Source organism: Aquarana catesbeiana, linkage group LG03 (assembly GCF_042186555.1).
Source record: "Aquarana catesbeiana isolate 2022-GZ linkage group LG03, ASM4218655v1, whole genome shotgun sequence".
Taxonomy (NCBI): Eukaryota; Metazoa; Chordata; class Amphibia; order Anura; family Ranidae; genus Aquarana; species Aquarana catesbeiana.
This window is the reverse complement of record NC_133326.1, coordinates 74288172-74306622: the sequence shown is the minus strand read 5'-3', so window position 1 is coordinate 74306622 and position 18451 is coordinate 74288172. Positions and strand designations below refer to the sequence as shown.

Here is an 18451-nt window from a genome sequence, read left to right as displayed (position 1 = left end):
TGGTGGCATGAAGGTAGGATCTTTACATGAAACAGCAGGAAACGGAAAACACATTCATACAGGTAACTAATGTGTTTGATGCAGTTTCCAAAAAACAAACAAACCAAACTTTAGGACTCATTCAACAAACAATTAAACTCTATGCAGAGAAGCAGGCAGATGAGTGTGCATCCACCTTGGAGGCAGACAGCCCACAGAAGTGGATGCACATGCAGCGGGTGCACAGACACAGGCGCGTATCAAAGTTTAACATGCGGGCAGGAGTGGGCACAGATCCAAGTGCACAGCCTAATGTTGAGTGGGGGAGCCCCCACAATGATTTAATAACTAGCTGGTTCAGTAGGGACCAGACACATTTTGAACAGTGTATGGCCAGCTTTCCCTGTCCTAGTATGACAACACAGCTCAGTACGGTTGTCCTCTCCAAGGCATACCTGCCCCTATAGCATGGGTCTTCAAACTACGGCCCTCCAGTTGTTCAGGTACTACAATTCCCATCATGCCTAGTCATGTCTGCGAATGTCAGAGTTTTACAATGCCTCATGGGACGTGTCATTCCGCATCAGCTGGAGGGCTGTAGTTTGGAGATCCCTGCCGTAAAGGATAGCTAAACCTGAGAACAAAAACATAAAATATATATAAAATATAATATATTTTATAATATATATATATATATATATATATATATATATATATATATATATATATATATATATATATATATATATACCGTATTTATTGGCATATAACACACACTTTTTTCCCCTTAAAATCAGGGGAAAATCGTGGGTGCGTGTTATAGGGCGATCCCCGCCAATTTTGGTTGATCGGAGCAATCGCGGCGATCACCGCCGACATACACAGCTGTGTGTAAATTCAAACATGGCGCCGAGACTGCAGGGACTCGGCGGAGCCGAGATACACATACCCGAGTGTCCTCGGCTTTTCTCGGCGCCGCTCACAGTCACGCCCAGTCCCGCCCTATGATGGACATAACACAGGTCCAATGGCGGGACTGGGCGTGACTGTGAGCGGCGCCGAGAAAAGCCGAGGACACTCGGGTATGTGTATCTCGGCTCCGCCGAATCTCTGCAGTCTCGGCGCCATATTTGAATTTACACACGGCTGTGTATGTCGGCGGCGATCACACAAGGCTGCACTGGGGCAAAGCTGCACTGACAAGGCTGCACTGACACTGACAAGGCTGCAGATGGACAGATAACGCTTCATTGATGGGCATTTTAATGTAAGTTTTTCTTCCTTAAACTTTACTCCTAAACTTGGGGTGCGTGTTATACGCCGATATATACGGTATAATACTTACAGTGCTTAGATGTGGTGGTGTGATGGCTGCAACTTTTCTTCTTTTTTTTCACGCTAATAACTAGGGCTGAAAAAACGAATCGATTATGAAATTAATCGATTACCATTTTCACAATCGATTAATGGGCCAGTAACATAATGGGGTTAAAAAAAAACAAAAACTAAAATGAGCCCTTTATAGTACAAAAAGAGCATATAATCGCTACTGTAAATATTACTTTCACAGTTCTACAGTAAAAAAATAAACCGCTTACAGTAGTAATTATCTGCTTTTTTTTGTACTAATGGCTAATTTTAGTTTTTTTAACCCCATTATGTTACTAAACGTCTTAGGCCTGGTTCACATCTATGTGTTTTTTTGTGCTTGTTGCAGAAACGCACTACAGTTCATTTACATGGTTTCCTATGGGACACGTTCACATCTATGCTTTTTTCAGCCGCTGCGTATTTGGAACTCAGGGACTTCTTTTTAAACACAAAACAGGGTGCTTTTTTGGTTCAATTTACTTCAATGGAGAAGTTGCAGAACAGCATATAATGCGTTTTTGCAGCTATTTGTGTTTTTTAATCTGCCCAACAAATTGGCTAAAAAAAAGAAATGCAAAAACGCAAATCACAGCAAAATCATGTGTGCAAAAATCAAAAACGCACAGCAAAAAGCACTGCAGAAACAGATCAAAAGCAAACTGCATAGGTGTGTACCGAGCCTTATGCTGGCAATACATAAATTTTCAGACGAGAATATTAATACGAAAAATCTTTGTACATTCGCTGAATGAAAGAATGTTGTTGAAAATTTCTGTTTTTAAAATGAATGTAATTTCTGAACCAATACCACATACACTGTCTGAAAATTCCTTTGACCAAAAGTTTTCTATTTCCAAATTTTCCCGTGACTGTGGTTGAAAATGAACGTCGATTTGACCCCAATAATGATTAGAAAATTGAACAAACGTTCTTAAAATTATTTTTTTTTTTTTAAGGAACAGATTGATTGTTTTTTAAATAAAAAAAAAATTTGATCTCGGAGTCTGATGATATTTACCAGATTCACCCTTTAATAGCATATACAGTAGATCTCCTCTAATAGTATATACAGTAGATCTCTTCTGTCTGTTATTCTCCGAGTGGATAAGGCCCCTATCACACTGGGGCGGTAGGGGGCGTCGGCGGTAAAACAGCGCTGTTTTACCGTGGTATTCGGCCACTAGCGGTGCGGTTTTAACCCCCTGCTGGCGGCCGAAAAAGGGTTAAATCCACTCGTATAGCGCGGCTATAGCCGCGGTATTGCCGCGGTACAGCCGCGCTGTCCCATTGATTTCAATGGGCAGGAGCGGTTTAGGAGCGGTGAATACACCGCTCCTTCACCGCTCCAAAGATGCGGCTGACAGGAGATTTTTTCTTCTCCTGCCAGCGCACCGCTTCAGTGTGAAAGCCCTCGGGCTTTCACACTGAACAAACAGCGGAGGCTGTTTTGGGGCGGTTTGCAGGCGGTATTTTTAGCGCAATAACGCCTGCAAACCGCCCCAGTGTGAAAAGGGGCCTTAGATATTTTGCTCCCTAACCATATAGTTGGTTATTTATATTTACCACTGCATAGAGATATTTAAGAATAAATTGCCTTTTTTTAAAACTTTACATCTTAACTAAATTATACACCACACTATTTTTTGTACTGTTATTAACCGATTAATCAATTAATCAATACAATAATCGACCAACTAATCGATTATGAAAATAATCATTAGTTGCAGCCCTACTACCCGTAATAACATTTTCAGTAAAAACAGAAAATTCCTGTTGACCTTGCCAGAAATGCAGTGTCATGGCCACTTCTTGTGAGTTGTACAGAAAAATATCTTCCTAGCTATCCTCTGTAAACCATCTGCGGCCCTTGCCCTGCCCCCCAGTGTAATGGAGTGGAAGAAATGGGGAAGTTTTTTCAGTCCATATCAAAAGTGACAACCATGGGGGGTGGTGCAGCCAGCCAGGGACAGGAAGTGTTTATTTGCAAGATTACCAGGTGAAGATAAAGCAAAAGAATCTTAGAACAAGAATGCAGCCACAACAACACATTCAATTTTCAGTTCTGGGATCAGATGCACATTAAATTGAGGCCCCATTCACACATCGTTTAGTGGCAACATGGGATCCTGCTAGCAATTTTACCACTATAGCCCCGGAAGATTTGGCTGCTCAATGACCAGGCCATTTTTTGCGATACGGCACTGCGTCGCTTTAACTGACAATTGCGCGGTCTGCGGTGCTGTACCCAAACAAAATTGATGTCCTTTTTTTCCCCACAAATAGAGCTCTCTTCAGGTTTTTATTTTTTGCGCTATAAACAAAAGAAGAGCGACAATTTTGAAAAAGACACAGAGGGGGTTATTTACTAAACCTGGAGAGTGCATAATCTGGTGCAACTCTGCAAAGAAACCAATCAGCTTTCAGGTTTTATTGCCAAAGCCTAACTGAACAAGCTGAAATTAGAAGCTGATTGGCAGCCATGCACAGCTGCACCAGATTCTGAGTGCTCCAGTTTTAGTAAATCTACCCCAATATCTTTTACTTTTTACTATAATAAATATCCCAAATTAAAAAAAATAATGTTTTCCTCAGTTAAGGCCGATATGTATTCTTCTACATATTTTTGGTAAAAAAAAAAAAAAAAAATCGCATTAAGTGTATATTGATTGGTTTGCGCAAGAGTCATAGTATCTACAAAATAGGGGATAATTTATGGCATTTTTATTATTATTTTTTTTTTTTTTACTACTAATGGTGGTGACCTGCGATTTTTATCGGGACTGGGATATTGCGGCAAACAAACTGGACACTTTTGACATATTTTTGGACTATTGACAATTATACAGCGATCAGTGCTATAAAAATGCACTGATTACTGTATAAATGTCACTGGCAGGGAAGGGGTTAATGCTAGGGGGTGATCAAGAGGTTAACTGTGTTCCCTCAGTGTGTGTTCTAACTGTGGGGGGGTGGGACTGACTAGGGGAGGAGAGAGATCGGTGTTCATACTTGGTATAAACACACAATCTGTCTCCTCTCCCGAGAGAACCGGAATGATCAAAATGCATCAAAAGGCGAACCGATGTACAGTCACATTGGTTCGCCCAGGGGAGCCAACCTGCTGCAGTACAACTGCAGCGGCTGGTTGGGAAGGGGTTAGAAAGTGCGATTCACACGCAGATGTGGTGTCTAGAACGGGGCTGAATAGGCTGCCCTGTGTGTGTTTGTTGTGCCAAAGAAGCACAGGAACCAAATTTTGGCCCTAAGCCAGGCGCAATTCGCCATGCCTGTTTTGCCTTGATTTTTGCACACAAATCGTGCCGTGTTTGGGGCGTCGTACATTTTGACCCATGATCCCAAATCACCTATATGTGAACGGGCCTTATCCAGTGCTATATATGATCCAAAAAAGAATCTCAGATTAGAGTTACACCTGCACTAGATAGAAGGGCCTTGACCTGGCACAGAGACGTCTACATACAGGTGCATCTCAAAAAAATTGAATTCTAGGGCTGCCACTAACGCTTATTTTCATAATCGATTAGTCGGCCGATTATTATTTCAATTAATCGGTTAATAACCTTTAAAAAAAGTGTGGTGTATAATTTAGTTAATATGTAAAGTTTAAAAAAAAGGCAATTTATTCTTAAATATCTCTACGCAGTAGTAAATGTAAATAACCAACTATATGGTTAGGGTTTTTATTTTCATAAAACAAACAATATCTTCCTTAAAAAAAAAAAAATGTAATTTTAAGAACGTTCGTTCAATTTTCTAATCGTTAGTGGGGTCAAATCGACATTCATTTTCAACCACAGTGATGGGAAAATTTGGAAATAATAGAAAACTTCTTGGTCAAAGGAATTTTCAGACAGTGTATGTGGTTTTCGTTCAGAAGTTACATTCATTTTAAAAACAGACTGTTAAAAACAAGTGAAAATTTCATGAAAAATTCTTTCATTCAGCGAATGTACAAAGATTTTTCATATGAATATTCTTTTTTTTTTTTTTTTGCTGTTTTTTTGCTGAGAAGTTGTTTTTCTGCAGCTTCTCCATTGAAGTATATTGAACCAAAAAAGCACCGTTTTGTGTTAAAAAAAAGTCCCTGACCCTTTCCAAATATGCAGCGGCTGAAAAAAGCATAGTTACAGTAGCGATTATTTGCTCTTTTTGTATTATAAAGGGCTCATTTTAGTTTTTTTAACCCCGTTATGTTACTGACCAATTAATCGATTATGAAAATAGTAATCGATTAAATTTAATAATCGATTAGTTGTGTCAGCCCTAATAAATTCAAATCAAAAAGTGAAACTCATATTTTAAATAGATGTGTTACACACAGAGTGATCTATTTCAAGCATTTCTTTTTTATAATTTTTAAGATTATGGCTTACATCTAGTGAAAACCCAAAATTCAGTATCTCAGAAAATTAGGTTACATAAGGCCAATAAAATAAAAAGGTTTAATACAGAAGTGTTGGCTTAGTGAAAAGTATGTTCATGTACAGTATAGAATGCCCTTTTGGATGAATTACTGTATTAATGTGGCGTGGCATAGAGGCGAACAGCCTTTGGCACTGCTGAGGTGTTGTGGAAGCCCAGGTTGCTTTGATAGCGGCCTTCAGCTTGTCTGCATTGTTGGGTCTGGTGTCTCATCTGCCTCTTGACAATACCCCACAGATTCTCTATGAGGTTTAGGTCAGGCACATTAGCTGGCCAATCAGGCACAGTGATACCATGATCATTAAACCAGGTATTGGTGCTTTTGGCAATGTGGGCAGATGCCAAGTCCTGCTGGAAAAGGAAATCAGCATCTCCATAAAGCTGGTCAGCAGAGAGAATGAAGTGCTCTAGAATTTCCTAATAGAGGGTGCTGGCTTTGGACTTGATAAAACACAGTGGATCAACACCAGCAGATGACATGGTTCCCCAAATCATCACTGACTGTGGAGACTTCACACTGGACCTCATGCAACTTGGATTCTGTGCCTCTCCACTCTTCCTCCAGACTCTGGGACCTTGATTTCCAAATGTAATGCAAACATTTCCACAGTCTGTGATGTTTTTGGGGAGCCACGTCATCTGCTGGTGTTGGTCCACTGTGTTTTATTAAGTCCAAAGTCAGCAGAAAATTCTAGAGCACTTCATGCTTCCCTCTGCTGACCAGCTTTATGGAGATGCTGATTTCATTTTCCAGCAGGACTTGACACCTGCCCACACTGCCAAAAGTACCAATACCTGGTTTAATGATCCTGGCATTGCTATGCATGATTGGCCAGTAAACTCACCTGACCTAAACCCCATAATCTGTGGGGTAATGTCAAGAGAAAGATGAGAAACACCAGACCCAACAATGCAGATGAGCTGAAGGCCTCTATCAAAGTAACTTGGGCTTACATAACACCTCAGCAGTGCCACAGGCTGATCACCTCCATGCCACGCCGCACTGATGTAGTAATTCATGCAAAAGGAGCCCCGACCAAGTATTGAGTGCATACTATACTGTACATACTTTTTTAGTAAGCCAACATTTCTGTATTAAAAATTCTTTTTTTTTATTGGTTTTCTGTAATATTCTAATTTTCTGAGATATTGGATTTTCACTACCTGTAAGCCATAATCATCAAAATGAAAAAAAAAAAAAAGAAAAGAAATATATCCCTCTGTGTGTAACACATCTATATAAAATATAGGAGTTTCACTTTTTAACCACCTCTCGCCCGAGCTATAGCCGAATGACGGCTACAGCGCAGGCCTTAATTGCCGGGAGGCCATCATATGATGTTCTTCCATGCATGAGCTGCCTGCGCACCCCCTGTGGGGCGCGCTCTGTGATCATCGCGTCTATGAGACTCGGCTGATCGCAGATCGGAGTAAGGGGCCGTTCCCGGCCCCTTACCACATGATTAGCTGTCAGCCAATGACAGCTGATCACATGATGTAAAAAGAAGATCGGTAATCGTTTTTTTTTTTTTTTTCCCTCACGCTGTCAGCATGAGAGAAAAAAAAAGCTGATCACCGGCTTCTGTCAGAGGGACATCGGTCCCTCACACAGAGGGCCGCGGCTGCCTCATCTGTGCCCATCAGTGCTACCTGCCAGTGCCACCTATCAGAACCCACCAGTGCCACCTACCAGTACTCAGCAGTGCCACCTATCAGCGCGACCTCTCAGTGCCCATCAATGAAGGAGAAAAATTACCTGTTTTCAAAATTTTATAACAGACTACGGGGTAGATTCACTAAAGCCGGAGCACTCAGAATCTGGTGCAGCTGTGCATGGTAGCCAATCAGCTTCTAACCTCAGCTGGTTCCGTTAGAGTTTGGCAATAAAACCTGGAAGCTGATTGGTTTCTATGCAGAAATGAGCCGATTTTGCACTCTCCAGCTTTAGTAAATAAACTCCTATGAAACATTGTCATTCAAAGTGTGAGAGCGCTGAAAGCTGAAAATTGGTCTGGGCGGGAAGGAGGTTTAAGTGTCCAGTAATTAGCTTTTTCATGATATTCTAATTTTTTTAGATGCACCTGTACATTTGCAATGCAAACTAAAACCTGTTTTTTAATCAAATTGTTGGACAGCATACTTTGTTTTTTGGGGTTTTTTTTCGGCTAGCTGGTAAGTTTGCTGGAGCCTAGGTTCACAGTGCTGCGGAGTTGAAATCGTGTGAGTTCATACCCGCATGTCAGTCCAACTTCGGGGGGGTGATTTCAGAGACATCTGTGCGGGTTCCTGCACAGATGTATATTGAAATCGAACCCGAAGTCGCCAAAAGTGGGACATGTCAAATCGCATAAATATGAACCTGGCCGAAAAATACATTTGGGGGAATTCATAAAGGGGGTCATAGACATCATCTAAAATTCTATTGGGCCGCAACACCGAAAGTGACAGGTACATGAATCTGTCCGTGTCTGCGCTTTAGAAGGACTGACCACACTGGACTCTGTGCCCATCACACTGACAGGTGCCAGGCTGAAGAGTTTTGTACTGGTGGTATGCAGATCCACAGCTGCTATTCAGTCCAGTAGCAGCTTTCAATTCCACCACTATTTGCTGTAAATCAAAAGTAAAGTGGACCTGATGGGGAACTAGTTACTCTGGCTCCATCCACCCAGTGACAAGCGGTTTCCCAAACCTGGGCATTGTACATATTTGGTAATGACATTACCTGCATCCCTCTTTACATTTAGCATTCATATGGCGAATCTCCCAGCTAAATACAGCCCTGTGTGGAAAGCTGTCACATACATGAAAGCTTCCCAGGGACAGGCACTGGGGTACTTCTGTACACCAGATCAGATTTGAACTTAATTACAAACTGCTTCGTAATCTGAGGACTGGCGGTAATTCTTTAACCACTTCAGCTCTGGAAGATTTGACTGCTCAATAAGCAGGCCATTTTTTGAGATACGGCACTGCGTCGCTTTAACTGACAATTGTGCGGTCGTGCGGCGCTGTACCCAAACAAAATTGACGTCCTTTTTTTCCCACAAAGAGCTTTCTTTTGGTGGTATTTGATCACCTCTGCGGTTTTTATTTTTTGTGCTATAAACAAAAGAAGAGCAACAATTTTGAAAAAAAAAAAAAAAAAACACAATATCTTTTACATTTTACTATAGTAAATATCACGATTAAAAAAAAAAAATTCCTCAGTTTAGGCCGATATGTATTTTTCTACATTTTTTTTTTTACCAAAAAAAAAAAGTATATATTGATTGGTTTGCACAAAAGTTATAGTGCCTACAAACTATGGGAAAGATTTTTGGCATTTAAATGGCTTTTTTATTATTTTTTTACTAGTAATGGCGGTGATCTGTGCTTTTTAGCGGTATTGCGGCGGACAGGTCGTACACTTTTGACACATTTTTGGGACCATTGACATTTACAGAGCGATCAGTGCTATAAATATGCAATGATTACTATGTAAATGTCACTGGCAGGGAAGGGGTTAACACTAGGGGGCAATCAAGGGGTTAACTGTGTTCCCTCAGTGTGTGTTCTAACTGTGGGGGGATGGGACTAACTAGGAGAGATGACAGATCGCTGTCTTCTCTCCTCTGACAGCACAAGGATTTGGGGGTTTACACACACCAACCCCCGTCCTGCCACTCGTGCACGCGATATCTGGTCCCCCACTGTGCAGCGGGTGCACGTGGCTCCGGTGGCGCTCGCACGCTGTTTGGTGACTCTCCTGGGCAAAGCTGTACATGTACCGGATTTTGCCCAGGAGAGCCATTCTGCCGCAGTATATCTGCATGAGCCGGTCAGGAACTGGTTAAGAATCTGTTGCTGCCATAGGGACACATTTTTAAAGTGGCGGTAGTAAGAACTGACCACTACTCCAACATCACTGTGGAAAGAAATGCGTAAGGATGGGGGTCAAGCAGTGATGTTATCCCACCGGCTCGGCTACGCTTTGTGGGTATACAATTTGGATTTTACATAAAAACTTATAAAATGACTACACTATGTAGTTCTTTCTCCTTCTTGTTATATGTGAGCCCGGGTTTTAGTGCGAATGGTATCCTGCACAGAGAAAGTTATCCATCCTCCTGTAAGAGATTTAAAGCAATCTTAGACCTCCTGTGCTGTGAGGTCTTCAGCCCTGGTAAGAATGTTTATGTGGTGGTGGATGGAGCACTGGAGTTGGTGAAGGAGATTCAATAAGCGGAGCTTCACAAGTGGATGCACTTTTGGAACTCTCTTTATGTGGTCTTGCTTTACGCCTCATGTACACTGCAGCTGGTAAACGGATGTTTAGGAGCATTTGGGCATTTTTTCAGCAGCCCCTGAACTCACTTCAGTGTTATCTTATAGGTACATGTACACTCAGGCGTTTATATTTGTTTAGAAGCAGTTGAGGTTAGAAGCATTTTTCTGAAAGCAAAAATTTGCATTCAGGATGGTAGTTCAGGGGCATTTGAAAAGTCAAATGCTTGTAACAGCATGTAAATGAGGCAACTGGCATTTATAAGCGTTTTTGTTTATAGGCGGTTTCAATGGGGAAGCATTTCTGACCATTAGCAATGCTAAATGAGAGAGAGAGAGACTGTTTCTTTGGGCATTTTGGAGGGTCTACTGATCTATAAAAAATGTTATCTGTCAAAACTGCTTCTAAACGCAGATAAACGCGTCAAAACGTCCTGTGTACATGAGGCCTTATTAGTTATATTTGTCACATTTGAATTATTTATGACATTATTGATGGGGTATAATGCAGCACAACACACATTGTTTATAAAACACATAACCATTTCCAGCACATAGAGTTCTGCCTTAAGCCCCATATACACGGGCCGAATGACGGGAAATATCGGCCGGTTTATTATAAAAAACGGGTGACATTCGGCCTGTGTGTATGTCCATTTGGCCGGCTTCTCTTGGGCGAACATGCTGGTAAACCAGCAGCCGACCGACTCCCGATCAGTGATCTCAGCCAATGGCGGAGAGTGCCGATCTGAGTGTTCTGGTGAGGGAGTCGCCCCCTCCCAACAGCTCAATGGGGGAGAATGCTGTACTAACATCAGATCATTAGTACAGCGGCTCTAAGCTTTGGGTTGAACGAAAAAAAAAGAAAACTTGTAGTGTGTACCAGGCATTAAAGTCTACTTGTGCCTTGGACCGTCAAAACCAATGGAATAGCATCCTTTTGGTATGCTCCGTCGGTGGAGCCCTCCTCAGAACAGGGAATCTAGTAGACAACTGTAAAAGAGCCCACATGAGGGCGGACATGCCTAGTGCATTATTATTATATTATTATAAACATACAGCCAAATGGAGCTGTGAAGAAGGAAGAGAATCCCCTGAAATGCATCTTGCCAGCACGGTGCCACGGTGTGTTTGGCCACACTATCCCTGCACTGGATTGAGATTCAGCATCATAAAACCCCTCTATACATTTCTTTTTGTGAGTATCCACTTGGCTGAATTGTTTATATTTTTTTTATTTATTTTACAATAAACCTTCGGTATGGCACTAGGCATGTGCTCCCTCCTATGTGCTCTTACACACAATGGGGGTTATTTACTAAAGGAAAATTCACTTTGCACTGCAAGTGCGCTTGAAAGTGCACTGAAAATGCACTTGGATGTAAAGTCGCTGTAGATCCGAGGGGGACATGCAAGGAAAATAAAAAACAGCATTTTAGCTTGCACATGATTGGATGATAAAATCAGCAGAGCTTCCACTCATTTCAGATCTACCCCTCAGATTTAGAGGGACTGCACTTTCAAGTGCACTTGCAGTGCAAAGTGGATTTGCCTTTCGTAAATAACCCCCCATTGTTTCTAGGTAGTAAGAATTACTGAAACTTGCTGCATGTGTAATGTTACAGACACAAACGCAAATGCTTGCCTAAACCAGGAGCAGGTATTACTAAAAGTGGTTGTAAATCTTTCTCCAATATTTTCTGATTTTGGGGCAGAACCACCAGATATGTGCCATTCTCCCTCACTCCCCACAACCTCGCCAACATTCTCCTGATCTATACTTTTGATATTTGCTAATTCTATCGGGGGTAGCATACCATCTTGCTAAGCATTTATAGTTCATCTCTGCGGTTTTAGAGTCAACCGCTGAGCCATGTGTCAAGGTCAACATTTTCCGGATGATAGTGATATCCCTCTGTGACCCCAGCTCCTGTTCCCATTTTTTTATATATGGCGGTATTTCCACCTCGTTCACCCTCAGCACCAGATGGTAGAGCTTAGAGATCGTCTTTTTACCATTGTTCGTACAACACATCCTTTCCAGAGGGGTCAGCTCATCTCCTGATCTAATAGGGTGAGGAAGACTCCGGGTGAAGTGATAAAGCTGGAGATACCGCCATTCATCTATCCGAAAAAAATTATTACTGTGTATTAACTCTGAAAGTGAAAGTATTTTTCCTTTTTTTAATATCTCTCTTAACTGTGTCGTATCTTTTTTTAATCCAATTACCGCCTATTACCTTTACCCCTGGTGCAAAAAACTTGTTGTCTTTTAATCCTATTAGTGGTGAGTTATAACTCCCTTTTAATTGTTTATACATTTTATCCCATATTTTTAAAACATTCCTTGTAAGTGAAGGTGTGTTTACATCAATCGTTCTATACTGTGGTGGGTTCCAAATAATTTTTCCTAAATGTGCCCTACTAAGTGTTTTTTCTATCCGTGGGTGGAGGATCCGTGGGTGGAGGATCCGTGGGTGGAGGATCCGTGGGTGGTGTTGTTTCATGAAGTAGAGGGAGATGTAAGGCAATATAGAGACACTTTGATCCCACACTTGCTCAACGCGGCCAAGAAACTTATCCCTAAGAACTGACAAGAGGAGGAAAGCCCTCCATTTTGGGACTGGATCAACGCGGTGGAGGAAACTTTCAAGTTGGAGAGCTTAAGAACAAATGTCAAAGACAATAATAAAGGGCTCAGAGCGAAATGGGCAGACTGGAGGGAGTTTAAAAAAATCGGGGGGGGGGGGGGGGGGGGGGGGGGGGGAGATTTTGGATGGGGAAAATTGAGCTATATTGGAGTTATTGGTTTTTGTAAACCCTTATTACAGCAGTAGTAAAGCTACGATGATGAGACGAGAACGGGGAGAGCAACGAGTTGAAAGATGATTTGAAGCTTCCCTATATAAGTCTGCTGAAGTAGCAAAAAAAAAAAGTGGTTGTAAAGATTCAAGGTTTTTTACCTTCTGTGTGCTGCTCCGCCCACAGCAATGACATCTGTGTGTGTTGATCTGTGTGTGTGTTGATCTGTGTGTGTGTTGATCTGTGTGTGTGTGTTGATCTGTGTGTGTGTTGATCTGTGTGTGTTGATCTGTGTGTGTGTGTTGATCTGTGTGTGTGTGTTGATCTGTGTGTGTGTGTTAATCTGTGTTGATCTGTGTGTGTGTTGATCTGTGTGTGTGTTGATCTGTGTGTGTGTTGATCTGTGTGTGTGTTGATCTGTGTGTGTTGATCTGTGTGTGTGTGTTGATCTGTGTGTGTGTGTTGATCTGTGTGTGTGTGTGTTAATCTGTGTTGATCTGTGTGTGTGTTGATCTGTGTGTGTGTTGATGTGTGTGTGTTGATCTGTGTGTGTGTGTTGATCTGTGTGTGTGTGTTGATCTGTGTGTGTGTGTTGATCTGTGTGTGTGTGTTGATCTGTGTTGATCTGTGTGTGTTGATCTGTGTGTGTGTGTTGATCTGTGTTGATCTGTGTGTGTGTTGATCTGTGTGTGTGTTGATCTGTGTGTGTGTTGATCTGTGTGTGTGTGTTGATCTGTGTTGATCTGTGTGTGTGTTGATCTGTGTGTGTGTTGATCTGTGTGTGTGTGTTAATCTGTGTTGATCTGTGTGTGTGTTGATCTGTGTGTGTGTTGATCTGTGTGTGTGTGTGTTGATCTGTGTGTGTGTGTGTTGATCTGTGTTGATCTGTGTGTGTGTTGATCTGTGTGTGTGTTGATCTGTGTGTGTGTGTGTTGATCTGTGTGTGTGTGTTAATCTGTGTGTGTGTGTTAATCTGTGTGTGTGTGTTAATCTGTGTTGATCTGTGTGTGTGTTGATCTGTGTGTGTGTGTTGATCTGTGTGTGTGTGTTGATCTGTGTTGATCTGTGTGTGTGTTGATCTGTGTGTGTGTTGATCTGTGGGTGTGTTGATCTGTGGGTGTGTTGATCTGTGTGTGTGTGTTAATCTGTGTTGATCTGTGTGTGTGTTGATCTGTGTGTGTTGATCTGTGTGTGTGTGTTGATCTGTGTGTGTGTGTTGATCTGTGTGTGTGTGTTGATCTGTGTGTGTGTGTGTTGATCTGTGTGTGTGTGTTGATCTGTGTGTGTGTGTTGATCTGTGTGTGTGTGTTGATCTGTGTGTGTGTGTTGATCTGTGTTGATCTGTGTTGATCTGTGTGTGTGTGTTGATCTGTGTTGATCTGTGTTGATCTGTGTGTGTGTTGATCTGTGTGTGTGTTGATCTGTGTGTGTGTTGATCTGTGTGTGTGTTGATCTGTGTGTGTGTTGATCTGTGTGTGTGTTGATCTGTGTGTGTGTTGATCTGTGTGTGTGTTGATCTGTGTGTGTGTTGATCTGTGTGTTTGGGGGGCTGTGCACCCACATGGATGTCTGATTGGGGGCAGCAGCTGTGTCTGTGCAGTAAGGATGGGCTCAGACATGTTCACAACTCCATGTACCCGCCAGGAAGCTGACACTGCGCACCGCTAATCACAGGTAGTGATCCACGGCTACTCCGATCAGGAAATGTCTCACTACCTGTGATTAGCGCTGCGCAGTGTCAGCTTCCTGGCGGGTACATGGAGTTGTGAACATGTCTGAGCCCATCCTTACTGTGCGACCCATACATCCCAACATACATGAATGGGACACCAGTACACCCCCTGTGCAGGTAAACATGGGCTATTCACTGATATGCTCCCTGTGTGACCCAGGCCTAATAATTTGTTATAAATTGGGGTGATTGTTGTATTGCTGGAGTACGGGGGAGGTGATTGTTGTATTGCTGGAGTACGGGGGAGGTAATTGTTGTATTGGGGGAGGTGATTGTTGTATTGCTGGAGTACGGGGGAGGTGATTGTTGTATTGGGGGAGGTGATTGTTGTATTGGTGGAGTACGGGGGAGGTGATTGTTGTATTGGGGGAGGTGATTGTTGTATTGCTGGAGTACGGGGGAGGTGATTGTTGTATTGGGGGAGGTGATTGTTGTATTGCTGGAGTACGGGGGAGGTGATTGTTGTATTGGTGGAGTACGGGGGAGGTGATTGTTGTATTGGGGGAGGTGATTGTTGTATTGGGGGAGGTGATTGTTGTATTGGTGGAGTGCGGGGGAGGTGATTGTTGTATTGGGGGAGGTGATTGTTGTATTGCTGGAGTACGGGGGAGGTGATTGTTGTATTGGGGGAGGTGATTGTTGTATTGGTGGAGGTGATTGTTGTATTGGTGGAGTGCAGGGGAGGTGATTGTTGTATTGGGGGAGGTGATTGTTGTATTGGTGGAGTACGGGGGAGGTGATTGTTGTATTGGGGGAGGTGATTGTTGTATTGGTGGAGGTGATTGTTGTATTGGTGGAGTGCAGGGGAGGTGATTGTTGTATTGGGGGAGGTGATTGTTGTATTGGTGGAGTGCGGGGGAGGTGATTGTTGTATTGGTGGAGTGCGGGGGAGGTGATTGTTGTATTGGGGGAGGAGATTGTTGTATTGGTGGAGTGCGGGGGAGGTGATTGTTGTATTGGTGGAGTACGGGGGAGGTGATTGTTGTATTGGGGGAGGTGATTGTTGTATTGGGGGAGGTGATTGTTGTATTGGTGGAGTGCGGGGGAGGTGAGTGTTGTATTGGGGGAGGTGATTGTTGTATTGGGGGAGTACGGGGGAGGTGATTGTTGTATTGGGGGAGGTGATTGTTGTATTGGGGGAGGTGATTGTTGTATTGGTGGAGTGCGGGGGAGGTGATTGTTGTATTGGTGGAGGTGATTGTTGTATTGGTGGAGTACGGGGGAGGTGATTGTTGTATTGGGGGAGGTGATTGTTGTATTGGTGGAGTGCGGGGGAGGTGATTGTTGTATTGGTGGAGGTGATTGTTGTATTGGTGGAGTACGAGGGAGGTGATTGTTGTATTGGGGGAGGTGATTGTTGTATTGGGGGAGGTGATTGCTGTATTGGTGGAGTACGGGGGAGGTGATTGTTGTATTGGTGGAGTACGGGGGAGGTGATTGTTGTATTGGTGGAGGTGATTGTTGTATTGGTGAAGTACGGGGGAGGTGATTGTTGTATTGGGGGAGGTGATTGTTGTATTGGTGAAGTACGGGGGAGGTGATTGTTGTATTGGTGGAGTACGGGGGAGGTGATTGTTGTATTGGGGGAGGTGATTGTTGTATTGGTGAAGTACGGGGGAGGTGATTGTTGTATTGGTGAAGTACGGGGGAGGTGATTGTTGTATTGGTGGAGTACGGGGGAGGTGATTGTTGTATTGGGGGAGGTGATTGCTGTATTGGTGGAGTACGGGGGAGGTGATTGTTGTATTGGTGGAGTACGGGGGAGGTGATTGTTGTATTGGGGGAGGTGATTGTTGTATTGGTGGAGTACGGGGGAGGTGATTGTTGTATTGGTGGAGTACGGGGGAGGTGATTGTTGTATTGGTGAAGTACGGGGGAGGTGATTGTTGTATTGGGGGAGGTGATTGTTGTATTGGTGGAGTACGGGGGAGGTGATTGTTGTATTGGTGGAGTACGGGGGAGGTGATTGTTGTATTGGTGGAGGTGATTGTTGTATTGGTGGAGGTGATTGTTGTATTGGGGGAGGTAATTGTTGTATTGGGGGAGGTGATTGTTGTATTGGTGGAGTACGGGGGAGGTGATTGTTGTATTGGTGGAGTACGGGGGAGGTGATTGTTGTATTGGTGGAGTACGGGGGAGGTGATTGTTGTATTGGGGGAGGTAATTGTTGTATTGGGGGAGGTGATTGTAGCCATATTATAGTATGGTACATTTATTTGCACCGATTTATACAATTTTTCAGGACAAGTGTTCAGGGAATGTCCTCTTCATCAATCAGCACTGCTGGCACCTTGAAGAAGGAGACATTCCCTGAAAACTTGTCCTGAAAAACTGTATATTAGTGCAAATAACAAAAGTACCAGGGACAGTACTCAGGTGTTTGGAGGTTGTCACTCTGGGACAGGAAGTGATGTCATAGCAGATGAGCAGAGGAATAAAGTGAGACACATGACTGGAGATGGGGGAGGGGAGGGCTCCATGTATAGGGATGATGGGTGGATGATCCCTCCTCTGCAGAGGACGGTGGCGGGTCTGGTGCAGTGCTGGGTGATCACCATCCGGAATCCTCCTCTCCCTCCTCCAATGACGAGGACCTCACCATGGACCACCATCTACCTGAGCCCATCCCCCATCACTCAGCTCTGCAGATCCCCCTCCCCCCCCATAACTGGGCACTTTACACAGACTATCCATCCCCCCATGGAGGGCAATGGGTGAGGAGGACAGCCCCCCCCCCCCCGGGATCCTCTTACCGTGAAGGGGATGTCCTGGACGCTGCCCACCGAGTAGCAGTTATCTCCGGGGTTGACGGCTCCGGTCAGCACCTGGTGGAGATTCATGGTGAGCACCGAGCGGGGCCTCTCCCTCCTCTCAGGTGTTCGCCCAGCGGCCTGCCCTCTCCATGGCCCGGTGTGCCGGTCTGTGTGTGTCCCCCCCCCGGAGCTGTACGGGAGAGGTGAGACCCGGGGATTCCGGAGGATGGGCTGCGGGAGCGCGCGGGCGGCGGTGCGCGATCACAGCGGGTTGCCGCGGGAGCGCGCGCCTGTGCTTAGAGGAAAGCCCCGCCCCCACAGCTCTGTCACCTTCTGTCTCCTCTCCTCCCCTCCCCCTCCGAGGGCTCCCCAAAAATCACCGCCCACACGGCTACGTCATCATCACTTCGCATCCTTCTGCTACCTGAGACCATCATATGGTATCACCACACACTGCCACCAGTGTCACCGAGTGTCCCCTCCACACACTGCCACCAGTGTCACCGACTGTCCCCTCCACACACTGCCACCAGTGTCACCGAGTGTCCCCTCCACACACTACAACCAGTGTCACCGAGTGTCCCCTCCACACACTACAACCAGTGTCACCGAGTGTCCCCTCCACACACTACAACCAGTGTCACCGAGTGTCCCCTCCACACACTACAACCAGTGTCACCGAGTGTCCCCTCCACACACTACAACCAGTGTCACCGAGTGTCCCCTCCACACACTACAACCAGTGTCACCGAGTGTCCCCTCCACACACTACAACCAGTGTCACCGAGTGTCCCCTCCACACACTACAACCAGTGTCACCGAGTGTCACACACTACAACCAGTGTCACCGAGTGTCCCCTCCACACACTACAACCAGTGTCACCGACTGTCCCCTCCACACACTACAACCAGTGTCACCGACTGTCCCCTCCACACACTACAACCAGTGTCACCGACTGTCCCCTCCACACACTACAACCAGTGTCACCGACTGTCCCCTCCACACACTACAACCAGTGTCACCGACTGTCCCCTCCACACACTACAACCAGTGTCACCGAGTGTCCCCTCCACACACTACAACCAGTGTCACCGAGTGTCCCCT

The 18451-nt window shown here is 44.4% G+C and overlaps 1 protein-coding gene across 8 annotated transcripts in view; it reads right to left on the bottom strand.

Moving 5' to 3' along the window:
* DMXL2 (Dmx like 2) overlaps positions 1–17660 on the bottom strand; it is a 304172-nt gene extending 286512 nt beyond the window's left edge. For all 8 annotated transcript variants that reach the window (XM_073618681.1, XM_073618685.1, XM_073618686.1 and 5 more), the window contains exon 1: positions 17347–17660. In XM_073618681.1, coding sequence (XP_073474782.1) covers positions 17347–17433 — 87 coding nt within the window. In that variant the 5' untranslated portion in view covers positions 17434–17660. The remainder of the gene's footprint in view (positions 1–17346) is intronic.
* Positions 17661–18451: the final 791 nt, after the last annotated feature.